We start from the raw sequence: 24,055 nt of genomic DNA, 5'->3' as shown, positions 1-24,055 counted from the left end.
AGGTAGTAGAAACATCTCAAGGCTGATCAGTGGATACAGGATGCACCTGAGCTTAATTTTGAGTGTCATGGCAAAGCTGTGAATACTGATGTACGTGTGATTGTTTTCTTTTTCTTTTTTTTTTTTTTAATAAATGTGCAACAATTTTAAACAAACTTTTTTTTTTTTACATTGTCATTATGAGGTATTGTTTGTAGAGTTTTGAGGAAAATAATACATTTTAATTCAAGGCTGTAACTTAACCGCTTGCCGACCGCCGCAAGTACATATACTGCGGAGGTCAGCCCCGGCCAGGCAAAGTGATGTATATATACGTCACTAGCCTGTCACCGGCTTGTGAGCCAATAGCGGGCGAGCGCGCGCCCGCCGAGGCGCGCGCCCGCCCGGCTCTTTCACTAAGGAGTCCGTACGTGTGACCGGCGGACCCGATGTCTGCCGGTCACACTGCGATCGTCGGTAGAGAGGGAGAAAGGCAGGCGGCTTATGTAAACAAGCCGCCTGTCATTCTCCCCTGGGTAAAAATGGAGATCAGACGGTTCTACTATGTAGGACCGTTGATCTCTGTTTTTACAATAGTAGCCACAGCCAATCACAGTTAGAAGCACGCCCCTATGGCACACTTAACCCCTCCCTCTCCAATTCAGTTAACCCCTTCCCTGCCAGTGCCATATTTACAGTAACAGTGCATATGTATAGCACTGATTACTGCAGTAATGTCACTGGTAACCCCAAAAATGTCAGTCAAGGGTCCGATCTGTCCGCTGCAATGTCGCAGTTCCGCAAAAAAAATCGCAGATAACCGCCATTACTCGTTAAAAAAAACACCAAAAATGACAAAAATCTTTCCATTTGTTAGTAAACGCGATAACTTTTGCGCAAACCAATCATATGTAGCATAAAACAAATTGGCCAAAAATGTTAAAAAATTTTGATTTTTACATTTTTTTGGGGGAATTTCATATAAAAAATGTGAAAAATATTGTTATTTTTGCAAAATGTAAGCTCTTTTTTTGTTTATAGAGCATGAGCAAAAAATCGCACAGGTGATCAAATACCACCAAAAGAAAGCTCTGTTTGTGGGGAAAAAAAGGACGTCAAATTTGTTTAGGTACAGCGTCGCACGACCGCGCAATTGTCCGTTAAAGTCACGCAGTAAAAAATCGCAAAAAACCCCCTGGTCATTAAGGGGGTAAAATCTTCCGGGGCTTAAGTGGTTAAAAGTGAAGCGATGCAAATACTTTCCTGATGCACTGTAATAGGGATGAAGCAGCTTGCAAGTGAAATCACACCATGTAGCAGGGGACACACCTGAAAGTGTCAGATAGCAGTGCTATATGTAGCTCTAGAAAGAAGCAGAGAGTGGACTCGCCACCCAACAGACAGGTAAGCAGTCATCATTTTCTATTACAGGTTTTCCTGTTATAACTTAAGTGGGGTACACACTAGTATAAAATCTGCAGAAAATTCCCGTCCGAGGTAAAATCGTACGATTGTCGGCTAGTGTGTACACAACTTTCAGCAGCCAATGACTACATTTTCAACGAAAAAATGGAGGGACAAACACCAAAATTTGTATCGTCCGTCCCCAGCATGACCAATTTTCATTTAATGTGTATGCAGTACATCCACGATAAATCAGATACGAAAGACCGCGCATGATCTGAAGTTGCTGACAACCCGGAAGTCTAGGAACAAATGTCCCAAACAAAAAAAAAAAATTGGATGAGAAATTTTGTGAACATTTACGCACTGTCAACTAGAAACGGTTATGAACGCTGAGCAAGAGAGAGAAAAATCGGAGGATATTTCGTCCGATTTCCGTTAAGTGTGTATGAGCCTATACGCAATAGGTTCACTTTAAAATAATTATCTTAATCAGGCAGGAAAACATGACTTGGCTTCATGTAATTGTTCTATATCATCAGACTGGAAAAAATCATATTAAACAAGATGTGGTTCATATTTTTATTAACAAATTTAAGGTGTACAGTTATTTTATTAAAATATTGTGTGATGAATATATGAGCTGCCTTTGGTGTTTGAAGACACATTCACATTGTCCCTTCAGTACATTATCAGAAGTAAATTATAACTTGAGCAAGAAAATATTTTGTATAATCTCTTAAATCAGTATAAATCCACAGTTATCCAGGGTTACTATGGCATTTCCGGCATTCACAAGGGTTTTGTCAGCGTGTCCTTTCAACTTGAAATGCAAGAATATCAATTTAGTATTTTCTCCACCAGAACTGTTCTCAGTTGTGCATAGCACCAAGTTCACCAGTCACCCACTTTACTTACCAGTTGTATATACAGTATGCATAATGGTCTCAGTTTAAAGTATAGGCAACGTTATTAAAGGCAAGTTGCAATTTGCATTTATGTTAAACCAACACATTATAGTGATACCAGAGGGGAAGGAAGATGTCCACTTGGTATGAAGGTGGATCAATAGTATTGTAGTCTTCCATGCCTTGCTGTATTAGTCCATGGTCTAGGCAAAGAAGTCATTGACACTCCATGGACTAACTGTCCTTGTAGTCTTATAGGTGTCGAAGGTGTTGGACTCTGAAAAGGGGTAACATTGGAAGACTCTCTGTTTCTGTGCTCTTCAACAGGAAAAGCTCTTTGCCTCATTAGTAACATTGCTGGAGTATCCTTTGTTGTCCATCGTTTGCCCTGTTAGAAAAAATTAAATTGACATATTACCCAACTTGTTGATGAATTTCTACCTTAAAAGGTAATTATCCAATGTTTCAATGTCAGTGTAAAAATTCAATGTTTTTTAACTTGTAATATACAATTAAAGTTTATTTTTATATAAACAATGTACAGTTATATATCATGAGTACGATACCAAAAAAGTCCCTGAAAGATTGTATTAACGTGCCTTATTATATTTCATAATACATTTCAGCTCATGCCCATTCTGCAATGGAATGTGGGCGCTTGCAAATGACATTAACTAGCCATTTGACACACCTCATTCATACACCCTGGACATCAGACAGCTGTATTTTGCATATAAACGACAAGACATTGATAGGAGTTTACATGTCAAACACCTTTTCATTCATTCATTTGGACACTTGACAATGTTAAGTCTGCGCATAGAGATTACTGACACCACCTAAACACATTTGACAATTGCTTACATTAACACATGACAGCTGAACACAGACGGAGCGGCTCTCCCACAAACACAATCTCCAACACACGACACCCCACACTTACAGAGATGTATAGGGAAAACAAAAGCCTTTCATGTATTGTTTCTGTGAGATATGTTCTATTGTTAAATTGACTCATAAATTGTAACCAATTTAAAGAAGTTTTTGCCGCTCAAAACTTCCCTTAAATATGAGCGAAACTTGCAATAAAATCAGATGTGTCTACACCTTGCTTCAGTGCTCTGTGTCCTCACATCTCCCAGCTGGAGAGAGGGAATTCACTATCCAGGGGGGTTAGCAACTAAAGGGCCGTATATCATCTTGTAAATTGCCTCCTGACGAGATTTGAGCTAACAGTCCCCCTAAAGCCCATATCTACTAAACCCCTTTAGACATAGTTGCCAACATTTGAAAAAAAATTCCAGGGACACTTTGCAGCACAGCTATCAATTACTTACCACACCCACTTCCCTGAAGCTCCGCCGACTCCAATTAATCTCCGCCTACTTATCAGATTATAGGGTCTACTCAATATAGAGAGAATTAAAGGAAATTAAAAATGGGATTTTAAACTTAAGGCCAAAGTAGCAGAGTTGGAATAATTCTCCCATTCAGCTGCACTACTTCTTAACGGGCGCTTCCAGGGACAATACAAATTACCAGGGGCATGCTCCTATTTGCCGGGACTGTCCCGGCAAAAATGGGACAGTTGGCAAGTATGCTTTAGAGGTCTTTGGTAATACAAAATTATCCAATAGTAATATAATAGTAATATAATATTATTTTCAGGAATGTGGCTGGAAACACTGCTACAGCGGCTGTGTTTTCAGTTTGGATTTTCATCCACTCTCACATCCATTTCACATTCACATTCTTACTCAAAATCTTCATCTTCTACTCATACGTGCAGCTACCCCTAAAGGTAAGTTTGTCCCTGTGAAATGAGCATTAGGCCCTACTGTACTCACTGACTATTCCCACTCAACCTCACTGATCCATACCTCCAAATCAACAACCTTTTTACACTCACTGACACTATTACAAATTATCAGTCTTCCCTCTTCCCCCAAGCCATCTCTACCACCACCCCACACTTACAGCACATTCCGTACTTGACCACTTCACCCTTCACACAGCATCCCAACTCTAGCTTACCCACCCTCACTTTCAACAACCTTCATTTACCCACTGCCCACTCAAAATGCATCTTTCCTAACAATCTGCATTAACTATACCCACTTGCCAACCTGCATTCTTAAGTATGATTTGCTTTTCTTTCATACATTTAAAGTGTTTGCTACTCCAACATTTCATATTCCTGATATGTGCCTGCCGTGCCATGTATTTATATGCAAAAGTATCCTGTTCTCTTCGTGTTGCTTCCTTTTGTGTAAAATCCCTGGTGTTTCTGTCAGCCCCTTTTCTTTCCTATTAAAAACTGACCACGCTAAGCAGGAGAGCACCCAGTAGTCAGTTCTCTAGCTATGCTGGGAACTCAGCCTGCTCTCCTCCAATGATCACACTTGTCCTGACACGCCTCCTCTGCACAGGCTTTCACTGGGAAGCTCACTTACTCAGACACAATATTTAAATACAAGTACACTTTGCTATGCTATGGATACTGCAAATATAGAATCTTTTCTAAAAACATATTACATATACACTATATTTCCAAAAGTATTGGGACGGCTGCCTTTACACGCACATTAACTTTAATGGCATCCTAGTATTAGTCTGTAGGGATCAATATTGAGTTGGCCCACCCTTTGCAACTATAACAGCTTCAACTCTTCTGGGAAGGCTGTCCACAAGGTTTAGGAGTGTGTCCATAGGAATGTTTGACCATTCTTCCAGAAACGCGTTTGTAAGGTCAGGCTCTGATGTTGGATGAGAAGGCCTGGCTGGCAGTCTCTGCTCTGAATAATCCCAAAGATGTTCCATCGGATTGAGGTTAGGACTCTGTGCAGGCCAGTCAAGTTCCTCCACTCCAAACTCACTCATCCATGTCTTTATAGACCTTCTTTTGTGCATTTGTCCAAATCATTTGGTGGAGGATTATGGTGTGGGGTTGTTTTTCCAGGGATTGGGCTTGGCCCCTTAGTTCCAATGAAGGGAACTCTTAAGGCGTCAGCATACCAAGACATTTTAGACAATTTCATGCTCCCAACTTTGTGGGAACAGTTTGGGGTTGGCCCTTCCTGTTCCAACATGACTGCACAACAGTGCACAAAGCAAGGTCCATAAAGACATGGATGAGCGAGTTTGGGGTGGAGAAACTAGACTGGCCTGCACAGAGTCCTGACCTCAACCTGACCGAACACCTTTGGGAGTAATTAGAGCAGAGACTGTGAGCCAGGCCTTCTTGTCCAACATCAATGCCCGACCTCACAAACATGCCTAAACCTTGTGGATAGACTTCCCAGAAAAGTGGAAGCTGTTATAGCTGCAAAGGGTGGTCCAACTCAATCTTGAACCCTATGGGCTAAGACTGGGATGCTATTAAAGTTCACGCCCGTGTAAAGGCAGGTGTCCCAATACTTTTGGTAATATAGTGTAAGTTATATACCATACCTAACTGATACATCCCCCAGACAAATACTTAAAGCCAGACTCCAGACTAAACTTCTTCTAATTTTTTTTGGATATAGTAGGGAAGGATTAGACATTTTGCTAAATTGTTTACTGCTGCCTGTAACTCCTGTATTTGGTAGATTTCTACTCACTGCCTGTGTATTTTATGGGTGTTAGATCGAACAGTGAATGTTGGAAAATCTCCTCACTGGGGACACAGGCACCAAAAAGAAAGTCATTTTCTAGTAAAGTGAGCAAAAACCTTTTTCATGATTGTAATTCTTTTGGGGAGTTTTTTATTCTAGAATCCCTGGCATTGAAGCCTAGCTGACGTTTGTTGGAACGGATAAAGATAAAAATGCAGCATACAGCCACAGGAGACATCAGAAAATGGTTGACATATCAATCATCAGGGTACAGCAGGGTCTTACTTATGTCTCTGAGCCAAATGCTCTTATATACTACTTGCATTAATTATGCTTGCAAAAGGCACTGCTCTATTCTGGAAACAGAATTGCCTTAAAATCGTCTGTATTGCTTTATGTTAACTAACCAGCAGGAGGCGCTATTGCACTGCTTGGAAGCAGTCTCTTAATTTCTGGTTTAGTAAAGCTCTGGTAAAGGGAAGCATTTGCTCTCTGCATTAAAGCAGAAGTAAAACATAAAAAGTAAGGAGTTGTTAGAAAGTAGAGATTTTTTTGGTAGAAGAGATAAAGTCTGTTCTGCCAAACAACTGCTGCTTCTGGCATTTTAATTCATATGTACACTATATAGCGCATGGGCCGTGCAATTTTACACACTTGCATCTTCTTAGCATATGTAAGAGTCTGGTTTCAGAGACGATGTAACCCCCAAGCTCATGCACAGGAGTTACACAATCGGAGGACACTCAATGGCCAAAGATGGAGGACCCGGAAGCAGCTGCAAATGAGATGGCAGTGGTCACCGATGGAACAGCAAATGACCGCAAAGCTTGGTCAGCACTGGAGGCTCAAAGCAATGGGGTAGCAATGTACTGCTGCTGAGGGGGATTACTGGTGGAATGGACAAAGCACAGGTCTGCATTAAATCTGGTATGTCAAACGTGTTTTTGGGGCCACATGGAGCCCACTTATCCCTTCCTCTTGGCAAGCTTAGGAATGTAAACTGATTAAGGCTCAGTTTGATAATAGCTCCACTTCTTAGATCATTTTTCAACTGATTGCTTCATAAGATGTTTATGGACCCTTTCTCTGGGCTAAATACATATGTAGCACCCTACAGGTAGGTGCTAGGTAAAGGTATAGTGGGCCTTGTCTGCCTAACAGCAGGGCTGTGATTTATTAGTCAGGGTGTCATGGTTTACAGGTGTGCCTGCTGAAGGGGAAGTCTCCCCACTGGCTCCTGTGAGAGGCTTCTCATAGGGCTGTGGAGGAAACCAGGGGACACATCCAGGCTTGTAACTACCCCAGAAGGCAGATTGTGCTGTAAAGGATTCTGGGAGTTGGTATAAGTTGGGGGGTGGCACATGACACGATTTCTTTCGTGGGAGCAGAGTCCCAGGAGGGAGAGAACGGCTGTCCCCTCTCCTGACTTAGGAGGAGGATCTCGGGGTGCTGCCTGAAGATCCAGAGAGTGCTGAGCTAAGCTGAGGGGATCCGGTGTGCCGAGAACCTGCGGAGAGTCAGAGGGTCCAGTCCTAGGAAAGCCTACACAGGTCATGAGTACTGAGGATTGCCCCTGGGGGTCTGCCTGAAGTTAGAGGGGACCACTCTGGAAGAGGTTCGGGGATCCAGTGTCAGCTAGCTGCAAAGGGGGTACCTAGTCAGTGGACCCTGAAGTGACAGAGGGGGTAAATAGTCAGTGGACCCTGAAGAGCTTAAAGTGTAAAGGGGGCACCTGTGGTTTTGGCCCTAAAGTGATAGTGCACAGTGTGAAGTGTGCCAGTTGAGAGTTGCAGCAGTACAGGAACTTACAAGGAGTTTTCTCAGCCAGTGCAGTGCTGGGGGGAGCCATTCAGTGACTCTGAGCTATTGTAGTGTTACATGTCAAGCAGTTCTACAGTCCTAGATCTTCTGGACTAAAGTCGAGGATCCAGCACAGTTTCAGTAATTACACAGTGGTCAAGCGTCAGAAAGCGTTGGCTAGCGTCAGCTGGCGTCAAGACAGTGCTAATAGGCATTTTTGCCAGAAAAGTCCCACAATTGTATCTAGTTGAGCCTAAAGGAGTATCCCACTCATTCCCTTCTCCCATCCTCTTAAATACAATAAAACCACAAAACAAAGATGCCAGAGTTGTCAATGTCTCAGTGCTCACACCCAGGGCTGCAGCTCACAAGGGCTGGAGGGGTAACCGATACCAATGGCAGACCCACATCAGGCCACAGGCCTGGAAAACCTGCTACACATACGTTACAGTTATTACTGTAATGTTGATAACAAAGGGGATGTCATCTTTGTCTGCAATCTATTTAATGTGGCCCTCAATAGACATAATATGTCCCCATGAAAATGTCCTCCAGCCATTTTCACCATCTTTTTACTTGACATGCTTCCTTTAAATCTTGGTTTACCATTTGCTGTCCCCCCCAACCATCAGCTGGAAGTGTTTGTACTATTACTCCGAACCCCCATCAAGGAGGAAAACTATACATTACCTAGTCTGCTTCGTACCATCATGTGTCCCAGTATTCACCAGGCTGCTCTCTAAGTCCCATTAACATTACCAGAATTTGGAAGAGCGTATCATCTAAAGCAGGGGTCTTAACACTAAGGCCCTCCAGTTGTTCAGGAACTACAAATCCCATCATGCCTAGTCATGTCTGTGAATGTCAAAGTTTTTCAATGCCTCATGGGATGTGTAGTTCCGCAACAGCTGGAGGGCCGTAGTTTGAGGATCCCTGATCTAAAGCATGCGGACTTGCTATGTTTTCTTATGTTTACACAGAGACTACAAATAGCGTGAACCCAGCTGTAAAGCGGAGTTCCACCCAAAAGTGAAAGTTCCGCTTTAAGGACTCCTCACCCCCTTGCATGCCACACTTGGCATGCCATTTTTTTTGGGGGGGAGCAGGTACATAGTTTTGACTGGTATCCAGCTTCCCCTTCCACTCGGAGCGCCGCAGCGCCCAAGCAGTTTTTCTCTCCCCCTTCCTCCCTGCAATTTTCTGGGACATGTCACTGGTACCTCCCAGAAGATTGCCTGGTCATTGAGGAGGCGAAGCGCGAGTCGCGCATGCACAGTGCGCACCTGGCTGTGAAGCTGCAAGCTGCCGGGTGCCCACACTTCGGACTTGTGAGATGCAGGGGGAGAACCAAGGGTTTGGGCTGTTGCATCACTAGATCATGAGAAAGATGAGTAGGTGTTTATTAAAATTCAGCAGCTACACTTTTTGTAGCTACTGACTTTTAATAAACACAAAAATGCCTGGAACACCGCTTTAAGAAGAAAATTACAAAAATAGAGGAAGCAACTTAAAGTGGCTTTTACCCCCTTTACATATAAGTAGTGAAGTGACTATACTCAGGTGATACAGAGAGAGATGAAAAAAAAACAATCTTCCTACATAAGTTGTACCTGTTTATCTGCAGCCTTCGCTCCTCTACATCAGTTCAAAGTGCATAACTAATACATTATGTCTGAGCCTTCAGAAAGCAGGGGGCAGGGAGCTGAAATTATAACTAAAGGAGAAACTTTTTTTGTTAGATTTAGATAGAGTAGAGATGGATTAGAACACTATCATTAAAAGTGCAAGTAAAAGAAAATCCCAAAATTTTGGCTTGCTCTATCCAAAATGAAAAAGAAAATTTTGACTTTGACAATTTTGAAAAGTTGAAGTTACCCTCTGCAGAATTCTCTGAGAGCTGATTGGAGGGCAGGGACACACCCCAATTCATACGGCACACAAAAACAGAGCTGGGGCTGTCAATCACAGGCTATGAGCTGGAGATCCCCCCCAATCACCTTTTTTCTCTTGGTGTTAGGAAAAGCTGTCAGAAGTGACTCATGCTGATAGCAGAGGAAAGAAGCAGTGGCCAGAAATGACACTTAGTGCTCTGGATTGAGACACACTATAGAGGTATATGCTTTGTTTTTATTTTATGTCAGAGGTTTATAACCTTGAGCTTGAGGAATCACTTATCCCAGAGTGTGATGTAGTAATGAAAGATTTGACCACAAATACTGACATAAACTTGATTTTATTAAGGTTTATAAAATTACAAGGTATCAAGTGCACAGAAAACTAGAAATAAAAAAAATAATAATAATAATAATTAAGTCAAAAGACTCCTTCCAAAAAACATGTAAAAACAATGTGTGGCCAAAAAGACGTTGGGTAAAACAAACAGGTGTTCCAATGTCCAAAAAATAATGTTTTACTCATTATTACTGCACTTCAAGATTACTTTTAATTGATTTATGAGGTTGATTTGGAAAGAAAGCAACCATCCAGGATTCAAAATGTTCAGTTGTCTTTGATGGGGTTGCAGCATTTTGTATACCGGCAATTACATTTTTTTTTCTTCAGCTGGATATTTTAGCACATGAACACTAGATTTAATAATTTATTAGCTGCTCAACAAATGACTGGAAACTCAGAAAAAAATGCAAATTGTTTAAGTAAAATCTAGAGTAGCTGGCTTTATGGAAAAAAAAGTGTCTATCAATTTATTTGATTCACATAGCAAGTTTTTTAAAAGTAGTGCCACCCTGTGTTTTATATTCTCATCCAGACATAAGGGTATCTGACTTAACCTACCTCTGAAAATTAAAAAAAACATTTATTTAATTTTCTAGTTAGTTAGGTCTAATTGAAATTTGTTTTCAACTGTAGTGATGAGACATTTCGAAGGAGCGAAATGTAAAAATGTCTAAAATAAACAGAATTCCAGCTGTAAATATGGTTTGTGTTCAGGAAAAAAAAACAGACATATTGAATGAAACTTGTTTAGGATTTACACTCAAATAACTGGGTGAAATTTTAATGGTTTTCAAATTTTCAAATGAAATTAGTTGACTCAATGATGGCATGAATGTTCTGACAGCCAATTTATGTGCGAACAATCAAAATTAAATTCTACTCATGCGTACCCAGTTTAATTTAGGCTGCCTAGACAGCCCCCATGCCTCTGTTCCTCTATCTTTGCTCTTGCCTCTCCCCTCTTAATTTTTTTCTATCTTCATTCTCTCCATCTTTTGTCTCTTCCAATACAGGTATTATTTATACTTTTTTAGATTTACACTGCATAGCTTTTTAAAAAAGTTAATAGTAGTGTAAATTGTTTAAATCCTATCCCCAAACAACTTTATGAAACTACGTGGAGTTAAAGGATGAAGGATATTATATCCTTTGAAATTTGAGCAACGATTGATCCTACAGTATGTCAACATTGTTATACATACCATATTATTGGTATAGTTGAAGTGCAGTTATAGTCTTACAAACTAAAGTCATAACTTACAAAGCCACCCATAACTTGGCACCCAGCTACATAACTAACATGGTCTCAAAATACCAACCAAATCATTCTCTTCATTCCTCCCAGGACCTCCTGCTCTCTAGCTCCCTTGCCACCTCTTCCCATAGCCGCCTCCAGAACTTCTCCCAAGCCTCTCCCATCCTCTGGAATGCTCTACCCCAATCGGTCCGACTATCTCCTACTTTGTCCACTTTCAGACAATCCCTAAAAAAAAACCTCTTCAAAGAAGCCTATCTGGCAACCACCTAACTGTAATTTTTTCTTCTCTATCAGCCAATCCCCCACAGTTATTACCTCTTGCATCTCTTGACCCTCCCTCTTAGATTGTAAGCTCTAACGAGCAGGGCCCTCTGATTCCTACTGTATTAAAGTGTTTTGTGTTTGTACTGTCCACCCTCAAGTTGTAAAGCGCTGCATAAACTGTCGGAGCTATATAAAGCCTGCATTATAATAATAATAATAATATTATTATAGTCTTATACTTTTTACCTCTTTATACCATCCCAAGCTTGTACAAAAAGCCACGTGGATTTTGTTTTTTATTTTAAATTGCTACATCTTTCATTTCAAACCCTCTAATTGAATTATGATTTGGCCCATTCTGAAAAGCAGGTAATAGTAATAGTTTATCTGGCCCAATGTCTATTTGACTGCAAATCTTTTTCTGTTACTTGCTGCTACTTTTACCCATAGCTCCCAACTGTCTCTGATTTCGAGGGACTGTCCCTGATTTGGAACAAAGTCCCTCTGTACCTCTTTCCTCCTCATGTGTCCCTCATTTTGGTCAAATTAATATAGTTGTATTTAAAATGCACTTTTTATCTTTCACAAACAGTTTCCCAGTGCTAAACCTTTCATCCAATATCTATATTGCTGCATTTGTATATGTCACAATCCAGTATAAAGAAATGGTAACAGTAAAAAAAGGACTTTTGGGTTTAACTAATATTTTTTTGTATAATTCTCCTTTAAGGGGGTGTGGCACAAGGTGTGTCCTATACCTACATACTTTTGCTAAAAGGTGTCCCTCGTTCCCATCTGAAAAAGTTTGGCGGTATGCTTTACGTGTTTTTAAAACTGAATAAAAATTGGATTAAAAAACAACTGATTGGAAATTGTGCAGACCAGAACATTATTTTAATGTGAGTTTATTATTTAACATAAATTCTTTTCCCTGCTTACTACAGTACATTATTTCAAACCTCAGCCAAAAATCAAGAGGTGATTTTGAATATAGAAAACAAAGCAACATGGTAACAAAATAATCATTAGGGCGTAGCTGGAATGTGGGTCAGATGGATGTGGTGCCATGCCTGGCACTTAGCCTAGATTTTCTATTCAGTCATAACAAAAGTAGTAGGCCTTATCATTGCAGTGAAGAATACAAGTGTGTACAAAAGCTTATGGCCAACCAGGATTCTGTTATTTGTCAAACAATGGCCACAGAGATGTGGGTGTAACCAACAGGCCAATGGAAATCTTATTTCGATCAGCTGTATAAGCTGGCATAAGATACAAGATGGTGGCAGTGTTTGAAAGAAAGTACCTAAACTCTACCACACCCTGAACAACTGTTTACAAATGAAATGGTATGTCTTCATTTTTAATGTTAGTCTGGTAGCATTTCCCAAGCCTCTTCGAATACAATAGCTTAGAAAACCCATTGTTATGGATTGAAAGCATCGCCAGACTTAAAAGACCTTCATTTGAAGCTGAACCTGAGGCAAGCAGCTACTGTAAATACATAAATTGGAACTATGTCACCTGCCATGCGATTTAAAGTTTGAGCAGCCAATTTTATTATCTGGGCTACCCCGTCCAGATAGCATAGCATGGCTAAAACCTTTTTGTAAAAAAAACACACCCTCAGCATGTGATTGGACAATATAGGAGCAGCAGCACGCTCCCTCTGCTCTATCCGCCTGCCAGTATATGTGTACTGTAGCAGTCTAATCAGTGCTTTCCTTCATGTTCCCTGCCTGAGTGCTTTACTGTAGGGGGGACTTAAGAAGGCTGCTATCAAGACATATTTAGGTACTTGCATTGGTTGCATTTAATGTTTTATTGAATTTATACTGTATACCTGCATTCATCAACATTTGTTATATATGGCTGTGGATCTCCTTTTATACTATGGCTTACTAAGACTATATACTAAAGCAGTAGTGACTATTGGTGCAAAGCTGGCGATACATAATGCATACAAATGTCCTGTGTCAAAATGTGAGGAGCTGTTAGGAACCTGTCAGGAAGGCTCTGGCAGTGGATGAGTTAAGACTCACAGGCTATTCCGGCTCCACCCCTCTCATCTAGAAAGTGCTCTATTTAAGCTGGATCAGCACACAGGTTCAGTGCTGTCTTGTCTTCAGCTCCTGCCATTGTTCCTGAACCTGTGACCTGTTTGCTGCTGATTTCCTGTTGACCTTTTGGCTTGTTCCTGACTCCGCTCGTCTGCTGCCCGTCCTGACCCCGGCTTGTTTGACCATTCTCTCGGATCTCCCTTGTCTGTTTACCCGTCTTTGGACCTTGATCGGTTCACCCCTGGTGGGGCGACCCTGAGGACCGCGACCTGGTATCCACACGCAGCGAACTCCATCCTCACCACTAGAGGCTCTGGCGAAAACCGGTGGATACTTAGACTCCGCACCTCAGGCTAGCCTGTGTCACTTACCTTGGGGGGTTCCGTCCAAGCTCCGCCCTCTAGCGGACATCGGGGCCTATCTCTGTCGCCAGGTTACCACCAGCACCCTAACAGTGCAAGACAGCCATGTCGGAACCTGCAAGAGAGGCTTCACCGTTAGAGGAGATCGGCCAACACCTAGCAGCCCTGTCTCAAGCCGTGAGGACGCTTCAGGATGGCTATACACAGTTAGAGGGACGATTACGCTCTGTAGCCCTCACGGCAGATTCCACTGTGCCATCTGCTCCCTCCTCCGCTGCCGCAACCGCAGCACCGGCCTCCAGCCCCACAGTAGTGATGCTGCCACCGGAACCTCGGGTCCCTACCCCTGAAAAATATTCCGGAGATCGGGGTAAATTCCGAGCGTTTCGCAATGCCTGCCAGCTCTACTTCTCCTTGCAACCCCGGACCTTCTCCCTGGAGGCCACCAAGGTGGGGTTTGTTATTTCATTGCTACTATGCGGACCCCAGTCCTGGGCCCATCGGCTCCTTGAAGAGAGTAGCCCCCATTTGAACTCTCTATTGTCATTTTTTGAGGCTATGGCCCAACTCTATGACGATCCACAGCGATCTTCCACCGCAGAAGCTGCGCTACACGTTCTCCAGCAGGGGCGCAGACCCGTAGAAGACTATGTCACGGACTTCCGTCGCCTGAGTTCCGACACTTCCTGGAACGAGGCTGCACTCCGGTACCAGTTCCGTCTAGGCTTGTCCGAAGCACTGAAGGACGAATTGGCCCGGGTGGGCATCCCCGACGCACTAGAAAATTTGATCTCCCAGGCCATTCAAATCGACCGTCGGCTCCGAGAACGCCGGGCGGAACGATCAACGCAGCAGTTTCGGCCAGCCTGGATGTTGCCACGAGTAGCACCTCCTGTACACTTCCCTTCCGCTGGGGCAGTCTCTCCCAGCCCTGCTCCCGCCGGAGCCATGCCTGATGCCCCTGAACCCACGCAACTTGGGGTCATGCGGCCTGTCTTGTCTCCGGAGGAGAGACGTCGCCGCCAGCTGGGTAATCTTTGCCTGTATTGCGGAGAAGCTGGCCATTATGTGCGCTCTTGCGCAGCAAAACACCATAAGTCTTTGCCAGTCTCGCCCTCCAGTTGTGTGGCATCAGTTACCTCCACCTCCCACTTAGGTTTTCCTGTGTCTTTGCAACTCCCAGAAGGACCCGTCCAGGTTACAGCAATCATTGACTCGGGAGCCTGCAGTTGTTTCATTGACCGTTCCTTTGCGGGGCAGCAAGGCATACCTCTCCAGACCAAGACCCAGGACCTCACTATCTTCCTGGCCGATGGCTCCCACATCAAGTCTGGACCCGTGACCCAAGAAACCCTTCCTCTTCCAATGGTCTCTCCATCTGGCCATAAGGAATTGATACGTTTGGATGTCATCGCATCTCCCTTATTTCCCATTATCCTGGGATTGCCATGGTTGCAGGCACACAACCCGCAAATCAACTGGATCACAGGAGCCGTCCAGTTCCCGTCTCCTTACTGCAGGAACTCCTGTCTACCCGCTCCATCCAAGTCCCCCCAAACTCTGTTCTGTCTCGAATCTGAGCCTGATTTATGTTCTGTTGTACCCAAGGCATATCACAACTTCCTGGATGTTTTCAGTAAGCGGGGAGCTGAGACCTTACCTCCTCACCGTTCATATGATTGCCCCATCGACTTGCTCCCGGGAGCCGAGATCCCATTTGGCCGAATTTACCCACTATCTGAACGTGAGCTGGACGTTTTAAAGGACTATGTGGACGAAAGTCTGAAGAAGGGGTTTATCCGTCCTTCCACCTCTCCGGCAGGGGCAGGTATCTTTTTTGTAGAAAAGAAGGATCACTCCCTTCGACCTTGTATCGATTACCGAGACTTGAATAAAGTTACCATTAAGAACCGCTACCCTCTCCCTCTGGTTCCCGAGCTCTTTCAGCGGCTCAGATCTGCTGTCCTGTTCACTAAGTTGGATCTCCGCGGGTGTTATATTCTCCGTGTTGTGAGAGACACAGGACTCTGGTCTGGAACAACGGTTGTTTATTCAGGACTCACTGTACAGCATTACAGGACAGCTCTGCATATCATACATCTCTACATGTGTCTAAAGATGGCCACTCTGCCCCTTGACCCTTGTCATCACTCCTGGGTGGAGCCAGCCTTAAAGTGACAGTACATGTGAAACCCTTCAGGTATAACACCTTCCATCCATACCTAAAAAAAAAACAAAAAACAAAAAAAAAAAACAACAAAACAAGAACAGGCATAAAACAGTAACTCATAATTGTCCAATACAGTCCTCCAACTCAGGAGATTTACATGGTTTCTTCCATGTCCGGACGTGAGAACAACTTCCAGGGAAGCTCCGGGGAGAAAATGGCAGCGGATCACTTTCGGCGGGCCCGTCGAAAGTCTCGTAACCGGTCTTGCATTTGAAACCGGTCAGGAGGGCGACAGTGTCGTTGAGGACGGGCACCCAGCGACTCGGGGCTGGAGGAAGCAGGGCTGGCCGGAATGGACACCGGCGGGGCCAAGAGGGGATTCCCTAGCTCAGAGGGTGAGCAGACCTCTGGACCAGGGCTGGAGGGCTCTGTTGGAGCTGAGTTCAAAAGTTCAGAGTCTCCCCAAGCATCAGTCTCAATGCTTCCTGATCCGGTAGGAGCAGATCCTTGAGACACTGGAGGTGCAGCCGATGTCAGGGATTCGGGCAGCTGAGAACGAGGACGCAATTGGTCCGCATGCCTTCTGCAAATGGAACCATCCTCCAGGCAGACCCTATACATTTTGGGTCCCAAAGTCTCTGCGACGATAGCAGGAATCCAACGAGTGTTGGAAGCGCCATAAGATCGGGCCCATACCTTTTGCTGGGCTGTAAACCGGGGAATCTCGTCGTGTTCGACCCTCTTGTCTTGGGACTGCCGTACATGTTCCTGGACCGTTTGAGGGCGGAGCATATCCAAAACAGTCCATGGCTGCCGACCCAAAAGAAGTTCAGCTGGAGTTTTCCCAGTGGTTGCATGTGGTGTGGTTCTGTAAGCAGAAAGGAAGGAGTCCAGCTGCTGGGGTGACAGGGACTGTTGTTTACTTGTAGCCACAGTAGCTTTGAAATAGCGTTTGAAGGTCTGTACAAACCTTTCTGCTTGACCATTTGTAGCCGGGTGGTAAGGTGCGGTCAACTTGTGTTTGATGTTGTGGGCAGTCAGGAAACCCTGAAACTCCTGGCTTGTGAATTGTGCACCGTTGTCTGTGACAATTTCTCTGGGGTATCCAAACGTAGCAGCGAGATGTAACAGTATGGAAATCGTCGCCTTAGTCGTTGGCTGAGTAACAGGAACGACCTCAGGCCACTTTGAATGGGCATCAATAATGATCAAAAAGGTGTGTCCTCTGATCGGGCCTGCAAAGTCCAAGTGTAGGCGAAACCAGGGAACCGTGGGCCAAGTCCAGGGCTGGACGCACCCTCGAGGAGGGTCTCTCGCAGTTTGTGCACATCCAGCACACGCATTCACATATGTCGTGATATCGGAGTCGAGGTTCGGCCACCACACATAGCCTCGGGCCTTTTGTTTCATACGTGTGCCCCCGGGATGACCAGTATGTAGCAATTCCAGAATGTGTCTCCGGAGGGTCTGTGGAACGATCACTCGGTCTCCCCATAAAACACAGTTGCCAGACACAGTTAATTCCAGACGCCTACGGAAGTAAGGCTCATAATCCTGTGTGACAGTTGCAGGCCAACCGTACCGTACCCAGGAGAGTATTGTCTTAAGGAAGGTATCCTTGGCTGTATGGGCTGCTACTTCCCCGGAAGACAGAAAGGACAGGCTGGTGTAACGACAACTCTTGACAGGTGGAGAAGAGTCTGTTAATGTCCTTGTCAGACGGGACATGGCGTCTGCATTAGCGTTGGCATCATGGCTGCGATACTGGATTTTGTAGCTATATGCTCCCAAGAATAGGGCATAGCGTTGAAGACGGGCTGCAGTCGTCTGGGAGATGCCTTTGTCAGGGCTAAAGATCTGAAGGAGTGGTTTATGATCAGTCAGTATGGTGAATTCCCTACCATACAGGTAAAGATGAAACTTCTTAATTGCCCATATGAGCGCCAGAGCCTCTTTGTCAATGTGAGAGTAATTGCTTTCTGCTTTTGTCAAGGACCTGGAGGCGAATGCCACAGGTTTCTCTGACCCATCTGGTAAAACGTGAGATAGTACAGCCCCTAGACCATAGGGTGAGGCATCACAAGCCAAGGTGAGAGGCCTTTGGAGGTCATAATGCACGAGCATGCGTGACGCCAACAGCTTTCGCTTAGAAACTTCAAAAGCACGTTGGCATGCAGCCGACCAGTTCCATCTGGAGTGTTTCTCCAAAAGCTTGTTTAATGGAAACAAAGTGTGTGCTAGATCCGGCAGGAATTTGTGGTAATAGTTCAGCAAGCCCAGGTATGATCGCAGCTGCTGGACGTTGGTCGGGGCTGGAGCTTTTACTAAAGCATCAACTTTGGCTTCCGTGGTGTGTATACCCTCTGCATCCACAAGGTGGCCACAAAACTCCAATTTAGGTACCATGAATTGGCATTTCGCCAAGTTCACTTTTAGACCCTGTTCTTGCAGTCTCGCCAACACAAGCTCCACGTTATGCTTGTGTTCCTGGTCCGTCAGGCCCGTGATGAGCATGTCATCTAACAGGCACTGTGTGAAAGGAATGTCCGCCAAAATCTCATCCATTTTGCGTTGCCAAATGGCTGGGGCGGAGGCTACCCCAAACACCATCCGATTGTATTCATACAGTCCCTTGTGAGTGTTGATTGTTAGAAACTTGCGGGACGAAGGGTGGACCTCAAACTGTAAATAAGCTTGCCTGAGATCAAGCTTGGTGAACTTTTGACCTCCTGCAAGAGAGGCAAAAATGTCATCTACTCTGGGTAGGGGATACTGGTCTATCTCCAGTTGAGAATTTAGTGCCATGCGGAAATCGCCACAAATGCGTAAGTCCCCATTCGCTTTCTTTACTGGTACAACTGGTGATGCCCACTCGCTGTGCTCTACCTTTGAGATGACACCTTGTTCCTCCAGCCGGCTTAGTTCAGCTTCCACACCTGCTCGGAGTGCGAAAGGTACCGTCCGAGCTTTGAAGAACCTAGGCTGGGCATTGGGTTTCAGCCTGAGTCTCACACAGTCATGCTTTATTTTTCCCAAATGGTTATCAAAGACTTGCGGGAATCGCTGTTTCAGGGACTTCACCCATCCCTCTTCATCCCCTGATGGGATGGTCACGCTGTTGCAGGGGTTAATGGCGATGTCTGGCATGCCAAAGTGAGCAATCCAGTCTCTCCCAAAAAGAGGGGGTCCCCCATGTTCTAGGATATATAATGGCATTCTCTTTGTCTGACCCTTGTAGGATACCTGTACTTTCACGTACCCCAGTGGGTGGAGTATCTGCTTTGAATATGTCTGCAGTTTGATTGGTGTTGGACGGACAGTTGTTCGGATCAGAAGTTTTCTCCATTGTTTCTGGGTGATAACTGAAACTGCTGCTCCTGTGTCTACATCCATCTTGAGTTTCTTTCCTTCCACGGTTACCTCTACAGTCATTGCAGAGGGTGCTGAATGCATATGATGTATGTCCAATCTGTGGAGCACTTCCTCATCCTCTGATTCAGATGACGATGTATATCTTCCCACCATATATGCCTTTGTCCTGGGGTTCAGAGGTTGTTTATTTCGCACCTTCTTACTACGGCAGACTCGTTTCAGATGGCCTGCCTTTCCACAATTATGACAGAGCTGATCCTTAAACCGGCAGACTTTGTGATCATGGTCTGTATTCCCACAACGGTAGCAAGCTGACGTCCTGGTTGGTGAGGTTCTATATTTACCGTTAGCTGCAGTTTGCTTGACTGCTGTTCTGAAAACTTCCTCTTTAACCTCTCCCCTTCTGCTCTGGGGGTTCAAAGCTTCTGTATCTTTCACAGCCATTTCCATCACTGAAGCTATCTCAATTGCCTTTGTAAGGGTAAGGTCTTTCTCTGTTAACAGTCTCTTTTGGCTAGACTCACTATTCAGTCCCATGACAAACTTATCCCTCAGTGCAGTTGGTAAATACTCCCCAAAAGAACAGGTTGAGGCTAGTCTGCGAAGGGCGAGCACATAAGCCTTAATATCTTCACCCGGCTGCTGCTGCCGCTGATAGAACCGGAATCTTTCTGCAATCTCTAGTGGTTTAGGCTGGAAGTGATTCCCTAACAGTGTCAGGAGCTCTGCCAAAGTCTTAGTTGCTGGTTTTTCAGGGAAAAGGAGATCCCTAAGAGTGTCATATGTCCTAGCACCAACCAGTGTCAGAAAAACTGCTACTTGCCTGTCGTCTGGGATGGCATTTGCACAGAAATATTGTTCTAATCTTTCAATCCAGGAGCTCCACGTTGTCTGTTCGCCATCAAATTCACTTAATGTCCCGATCAATGACATTTTCCTGCTGGGCTCTGTGGGTTTTGTATTCCTGACAATCCAGAGTTTTTTTTTTTTCTTCCTTTCCTTTCTCACACGGATAGTAACCTTGTAAATCCCATCCTCGTCGCCAGTGTTATATTCTCCGTGTTGTGAGAGACACAGGACTCTGGTCTGGAACAACGGTTGTTTATTCAGGACTCACTGTACAGCATTACAGGACAGCTCTGCATATCATACATCTCTACATGTGTCTAAAGATGGCCACTCTGCCCCTTGACCCTTGTCATCACTCCTGGGTGGAGCCAGCCTTAAAGTGACAGTACATGTGAAACCCTTCAGGTATAACAGCGGGGCCTACAACTTAGTCCGTATTAGAGAAGGCGATGAGTGGAAGACAGCTTTTCGTACCAGGTTCGGGCATTTCGAATATCTTGTGATGCCTTTTGGCCTCTGCAACGCCCCAGCTACGTTCCAACACTTTGTGAACGATATTTTCCGGGATTGGCTGGATATCTTTGTCATAGTTTACCTAGATGACATCCTAATCTTCTCTACATCCCTGGAGCAACATCGCGAGCATGTTCGAAATGTCCTCGGCCGCCTCCGTCAGCATGGTCTCTATGTTAAGGCCGAGAAGTGTGAATTCGAGCGGAGCAGCATCCCGTTTCTGGGGTTAATAATTTCTACAGAGTGTATAGAGATGGATCCCCAGAAAGTCTCTGCCATCCTGGATTGGCCACCTCCATCTGACAAAAAGGGAGTGCAGCGATTCGTTGGCTTCGCCAACTTCTATAGAAAGTTCATTAAGGGTTTCTCTCATATCATCACTCCCATTACTCAGCTCACCAAGAAGAGTGTTCGCTTTCAATGGACCCCCGAAGCCAAGTCCGCCTTCTTGGTCCTTAAGAAGCTCTTCACGTCAGCCCCTGTGTTGAGTCACCCGGATCCCACCTTACCCTACCTCCTCGAGGTTGACGCTTCTGAAGTTGCTGTCGGGGCAGTCCTCTCCCAAAGACAGGGAACCAAGGACTTGATACACCCAATAGCCTTCTTTTCCCGGAAACTCTCCTCTGCAGAGAGGAATTATGATGTTGGGGACCGGGAACTTCTGGCGATCAAAGCCGCACTTGAAGAGTGGCGGTATTTGCTTGAGGGGGCTGTACACCCTATTCTTATTTTTACGGATCACAAAAACCTTGAGTATCTGAGATCTGCAAAACGTTTGAGACCCCGTCAGGCACGGTGGGCACTTTTTTTTTCAAGGTTTTCATTCCATATCACCTATCGGCCTGGGTCTAAAAATGTTAAACCGGATGCCCTGTCCCGGATGTTTGATAGCCCGAAGGAAACTTCAGTACCTGACACCATCCTATCCGAAAAGAACTTCCTACTTTTATTCACAAATCTGAAGGCCCGTCTTGAGCAAGCCTCTGCCCACATTCCTGGTCCACCTGGAATACCCCTGGTGCACAAAAATGGCTTGTTATGGGTTAAAGACAAGATCTTCGTCCCGGAAGAGGTCAGAACAGCAATTCTGGCTGCCTGTCATGATCACCCTCTGGCCGGTCATTTTGGCGTCCATAGGACCCTTGACCTCCTGCAGCGTTCTTTTTGGTGGCCTGACATGGAAGAGAGCTGCAGGAGTTATGTACTCTCCTGTACCACCTGTTCCCGGTGTAAAACCGCCAGAAGTAAGGCATGGGGCCTTCTCAGACCTCTTCCCATCCCTGATCGGCCCTGGCAAACAATTGCCATGGATTTTATCGTGGAACTTCCACCTTCTGCAGGGTGCTCTGCCATTTTTGTGGTGGTAGATCGACTCTCTAAAATGGCCCATTTTTTGCCCCTCAAGGGTACTCCCACTGCAAGGGAAACTGCAGAGATCTTCATTAGGGAGATCCTAAGACTCCATGGGATTCCCAGGAACATCATCTCTGACAGAGGGTTACAATTTACGTCCCGCTTCTGGAAGGCTTTATGTAAACTGTTAAAGATCGAGCTGTCTATGTCCTCAGCCTACCACCCACAGACCAACGGACAAACTGAGAGGACAAACCAAACCCTGGAGCAGTACCTGCGGTGCTTTACCACCTTTGTCCAGGACGACTGGGTAGCCCTGTTACCATTTGCAGAATTCTCCTACAACAATTCCAAGCACTCTGTTACTGGCCAATCTCCCTTCTTCGCTAATTATGGATTTCATCCCTCCTTCTTACCAGATATTCCATGTGAATCCGGAGTTCCTGCAGTCCAAGACACTGTCAACTTCTTTTCCCGGAATAATAACCTTCTGCGGGAGACCTTAGCCAAGGCCCAAACTGCGTCCAAAAGGATCTTTGACAAGAGAAAGAAGGGAGAGTTGATTCTTCAACCTGACGATCGGGTCTGGCTTTCCACGGCTAATCTCCGCCTAGCCTGTCCATCCAAGAAACTGGCTCCCAGATTTATTGGTCCATTTCCAGTTAAAAGGAAACTCAATGATGTGTCCTATGAACTATCCCTACCCGATACCCTTCGGATCCATCCCATATTTCATGTTTCCTTACTGAAGCCCGTGATTCCCGATAACTTTCCTGGTAGAAGTTCAGGTACCCCAGAACCTGTGTTCGTGGATGGAGATGTGGAGTATGAGGTTGAGGCTGTGGTGGACTGTTGAAAGAGAGGCAACCAGCTACAGTTTCTCATCAAATGGAAGGGTTATGGTCCGGAAGAGAACTCCTGGGAGCCTGAACGGAACGTCCATGCTGCGGACCTAATCCAAGCATTTTTTCGTGCTCATCCACAAAAAAGGAGCTTGTTGGGCACCCGGAGGTTGCCCTTAAGGGGGGGGCAATGTTAGGAACCTGTCAGGAAGGCTCTGGCAGTGGATGAGTTAAGACTCACAGGCTATTCCGGCTCCACCCCTCTCATCTAGAAAGAGCTCTATTTAAGCTGGATCAGCACACAGGTTCAGTGCTGTCTTGTCTTCAGCTCCTGCCGTTGTTCCTGAACCTGGGACCTGTTTGCTGCTGATTTCCTGTTGACCTTTTGGCTTGTTCCTGACTCCGCTCGTCTGCTGCCCGTCCTGACCCCGGCTTGTTTGACCATTCTCTCGGATCTCCCTTGTCTGTTTACCCACCTTCGGACCTTGATCGGTTCACCCCTGGTGGGGCGACCCTGAGGACCGCGACCTGGTATCCACACGCAGCGAACTCCATCCTCACCACTAGAGGCTCTGGCGAAAACCGGTGGATACTTAGACTCCGCACCTCAGGCTAGCCTGTGTCACTTACCTTGGGGGGTTCCGTCCAAGCTCCGCCCTCTAGCGGACATCGGGGCCTATCTCTGTCGCCAGGTTACCACCAGCACCCTAACAGGAGCACAAGGTCTCTAACCTCCATTAGCTCTGTGATGTCGTCATGGAGAAGTAAGAGAGGTCTCCAGTGGCAACCTGTGAAGCCCTGGTGAACTTCATGCCCAAGAGAGTGCTGGAAAATAATGGTGACCACATAAAATATTGACACTTGGGGCCCAATTTGGACATTATCACTTAGGGACGTACTCACTTCTGTTGCCAGCAGTTTAGACATTAATGGTTGTGTCTTGAGTTTTTTTGAGGGGATATCAAATTTACACTGTTATGCAAGCTGTACACCCACTACTTTACATTGTAGCAAAGTGTAATTTCTTCAGTGTTGTCACATGGAAAGATATACCGTATATACTCGAGTATAAGCATGATTTTTTATGCTGAAA

General features: G+C 45.1%; 1 protein-coding gene across 2 annotated transcripts in view; it reads right to left on the bottom strand.

The window, feature by feature from the left end:
* Positions 1-1,961: 1,961 nt before the first annotated feature.
* Positions 1,962-24,055, bottom strand: part of FAM83E (family with sequence similarity 83 member E) — a 121,571-nt gene continuing 99,477 nt past the window's right edge. For both annotated transcript variants that reach the window (XM_082274157.1, XM_082274158.1), the window contains exon 6: positions 1,962-2,679. In XM_082274157.1, the coding sequence (XP_082130283.1) occupies positions 2,449-2,679 (231 nt within the window). In that variant the 3' untranslated portion in view covers positions 1,962-2,448. The remainder of the gene's footprint in view (positions 2,680-24,055) is intronic.

This window comes from Pelophylax lessonae, assembly GCF_965119305.1.
Source record: "Pelophylax lessonae genome assembly, chromosome: 12".
Taxonomy (NCBI): domain Eukaryota; kingdom Metazoa; phylum Chordata; class Amphibia; order Anura; family Ranidae; genus Pelophylax; species Pelophylax lessonae.
Note: the sequence above shows the minus strand (reverse complement) of the source record. Positions and strands in the feature narration are given on the sequence as shown.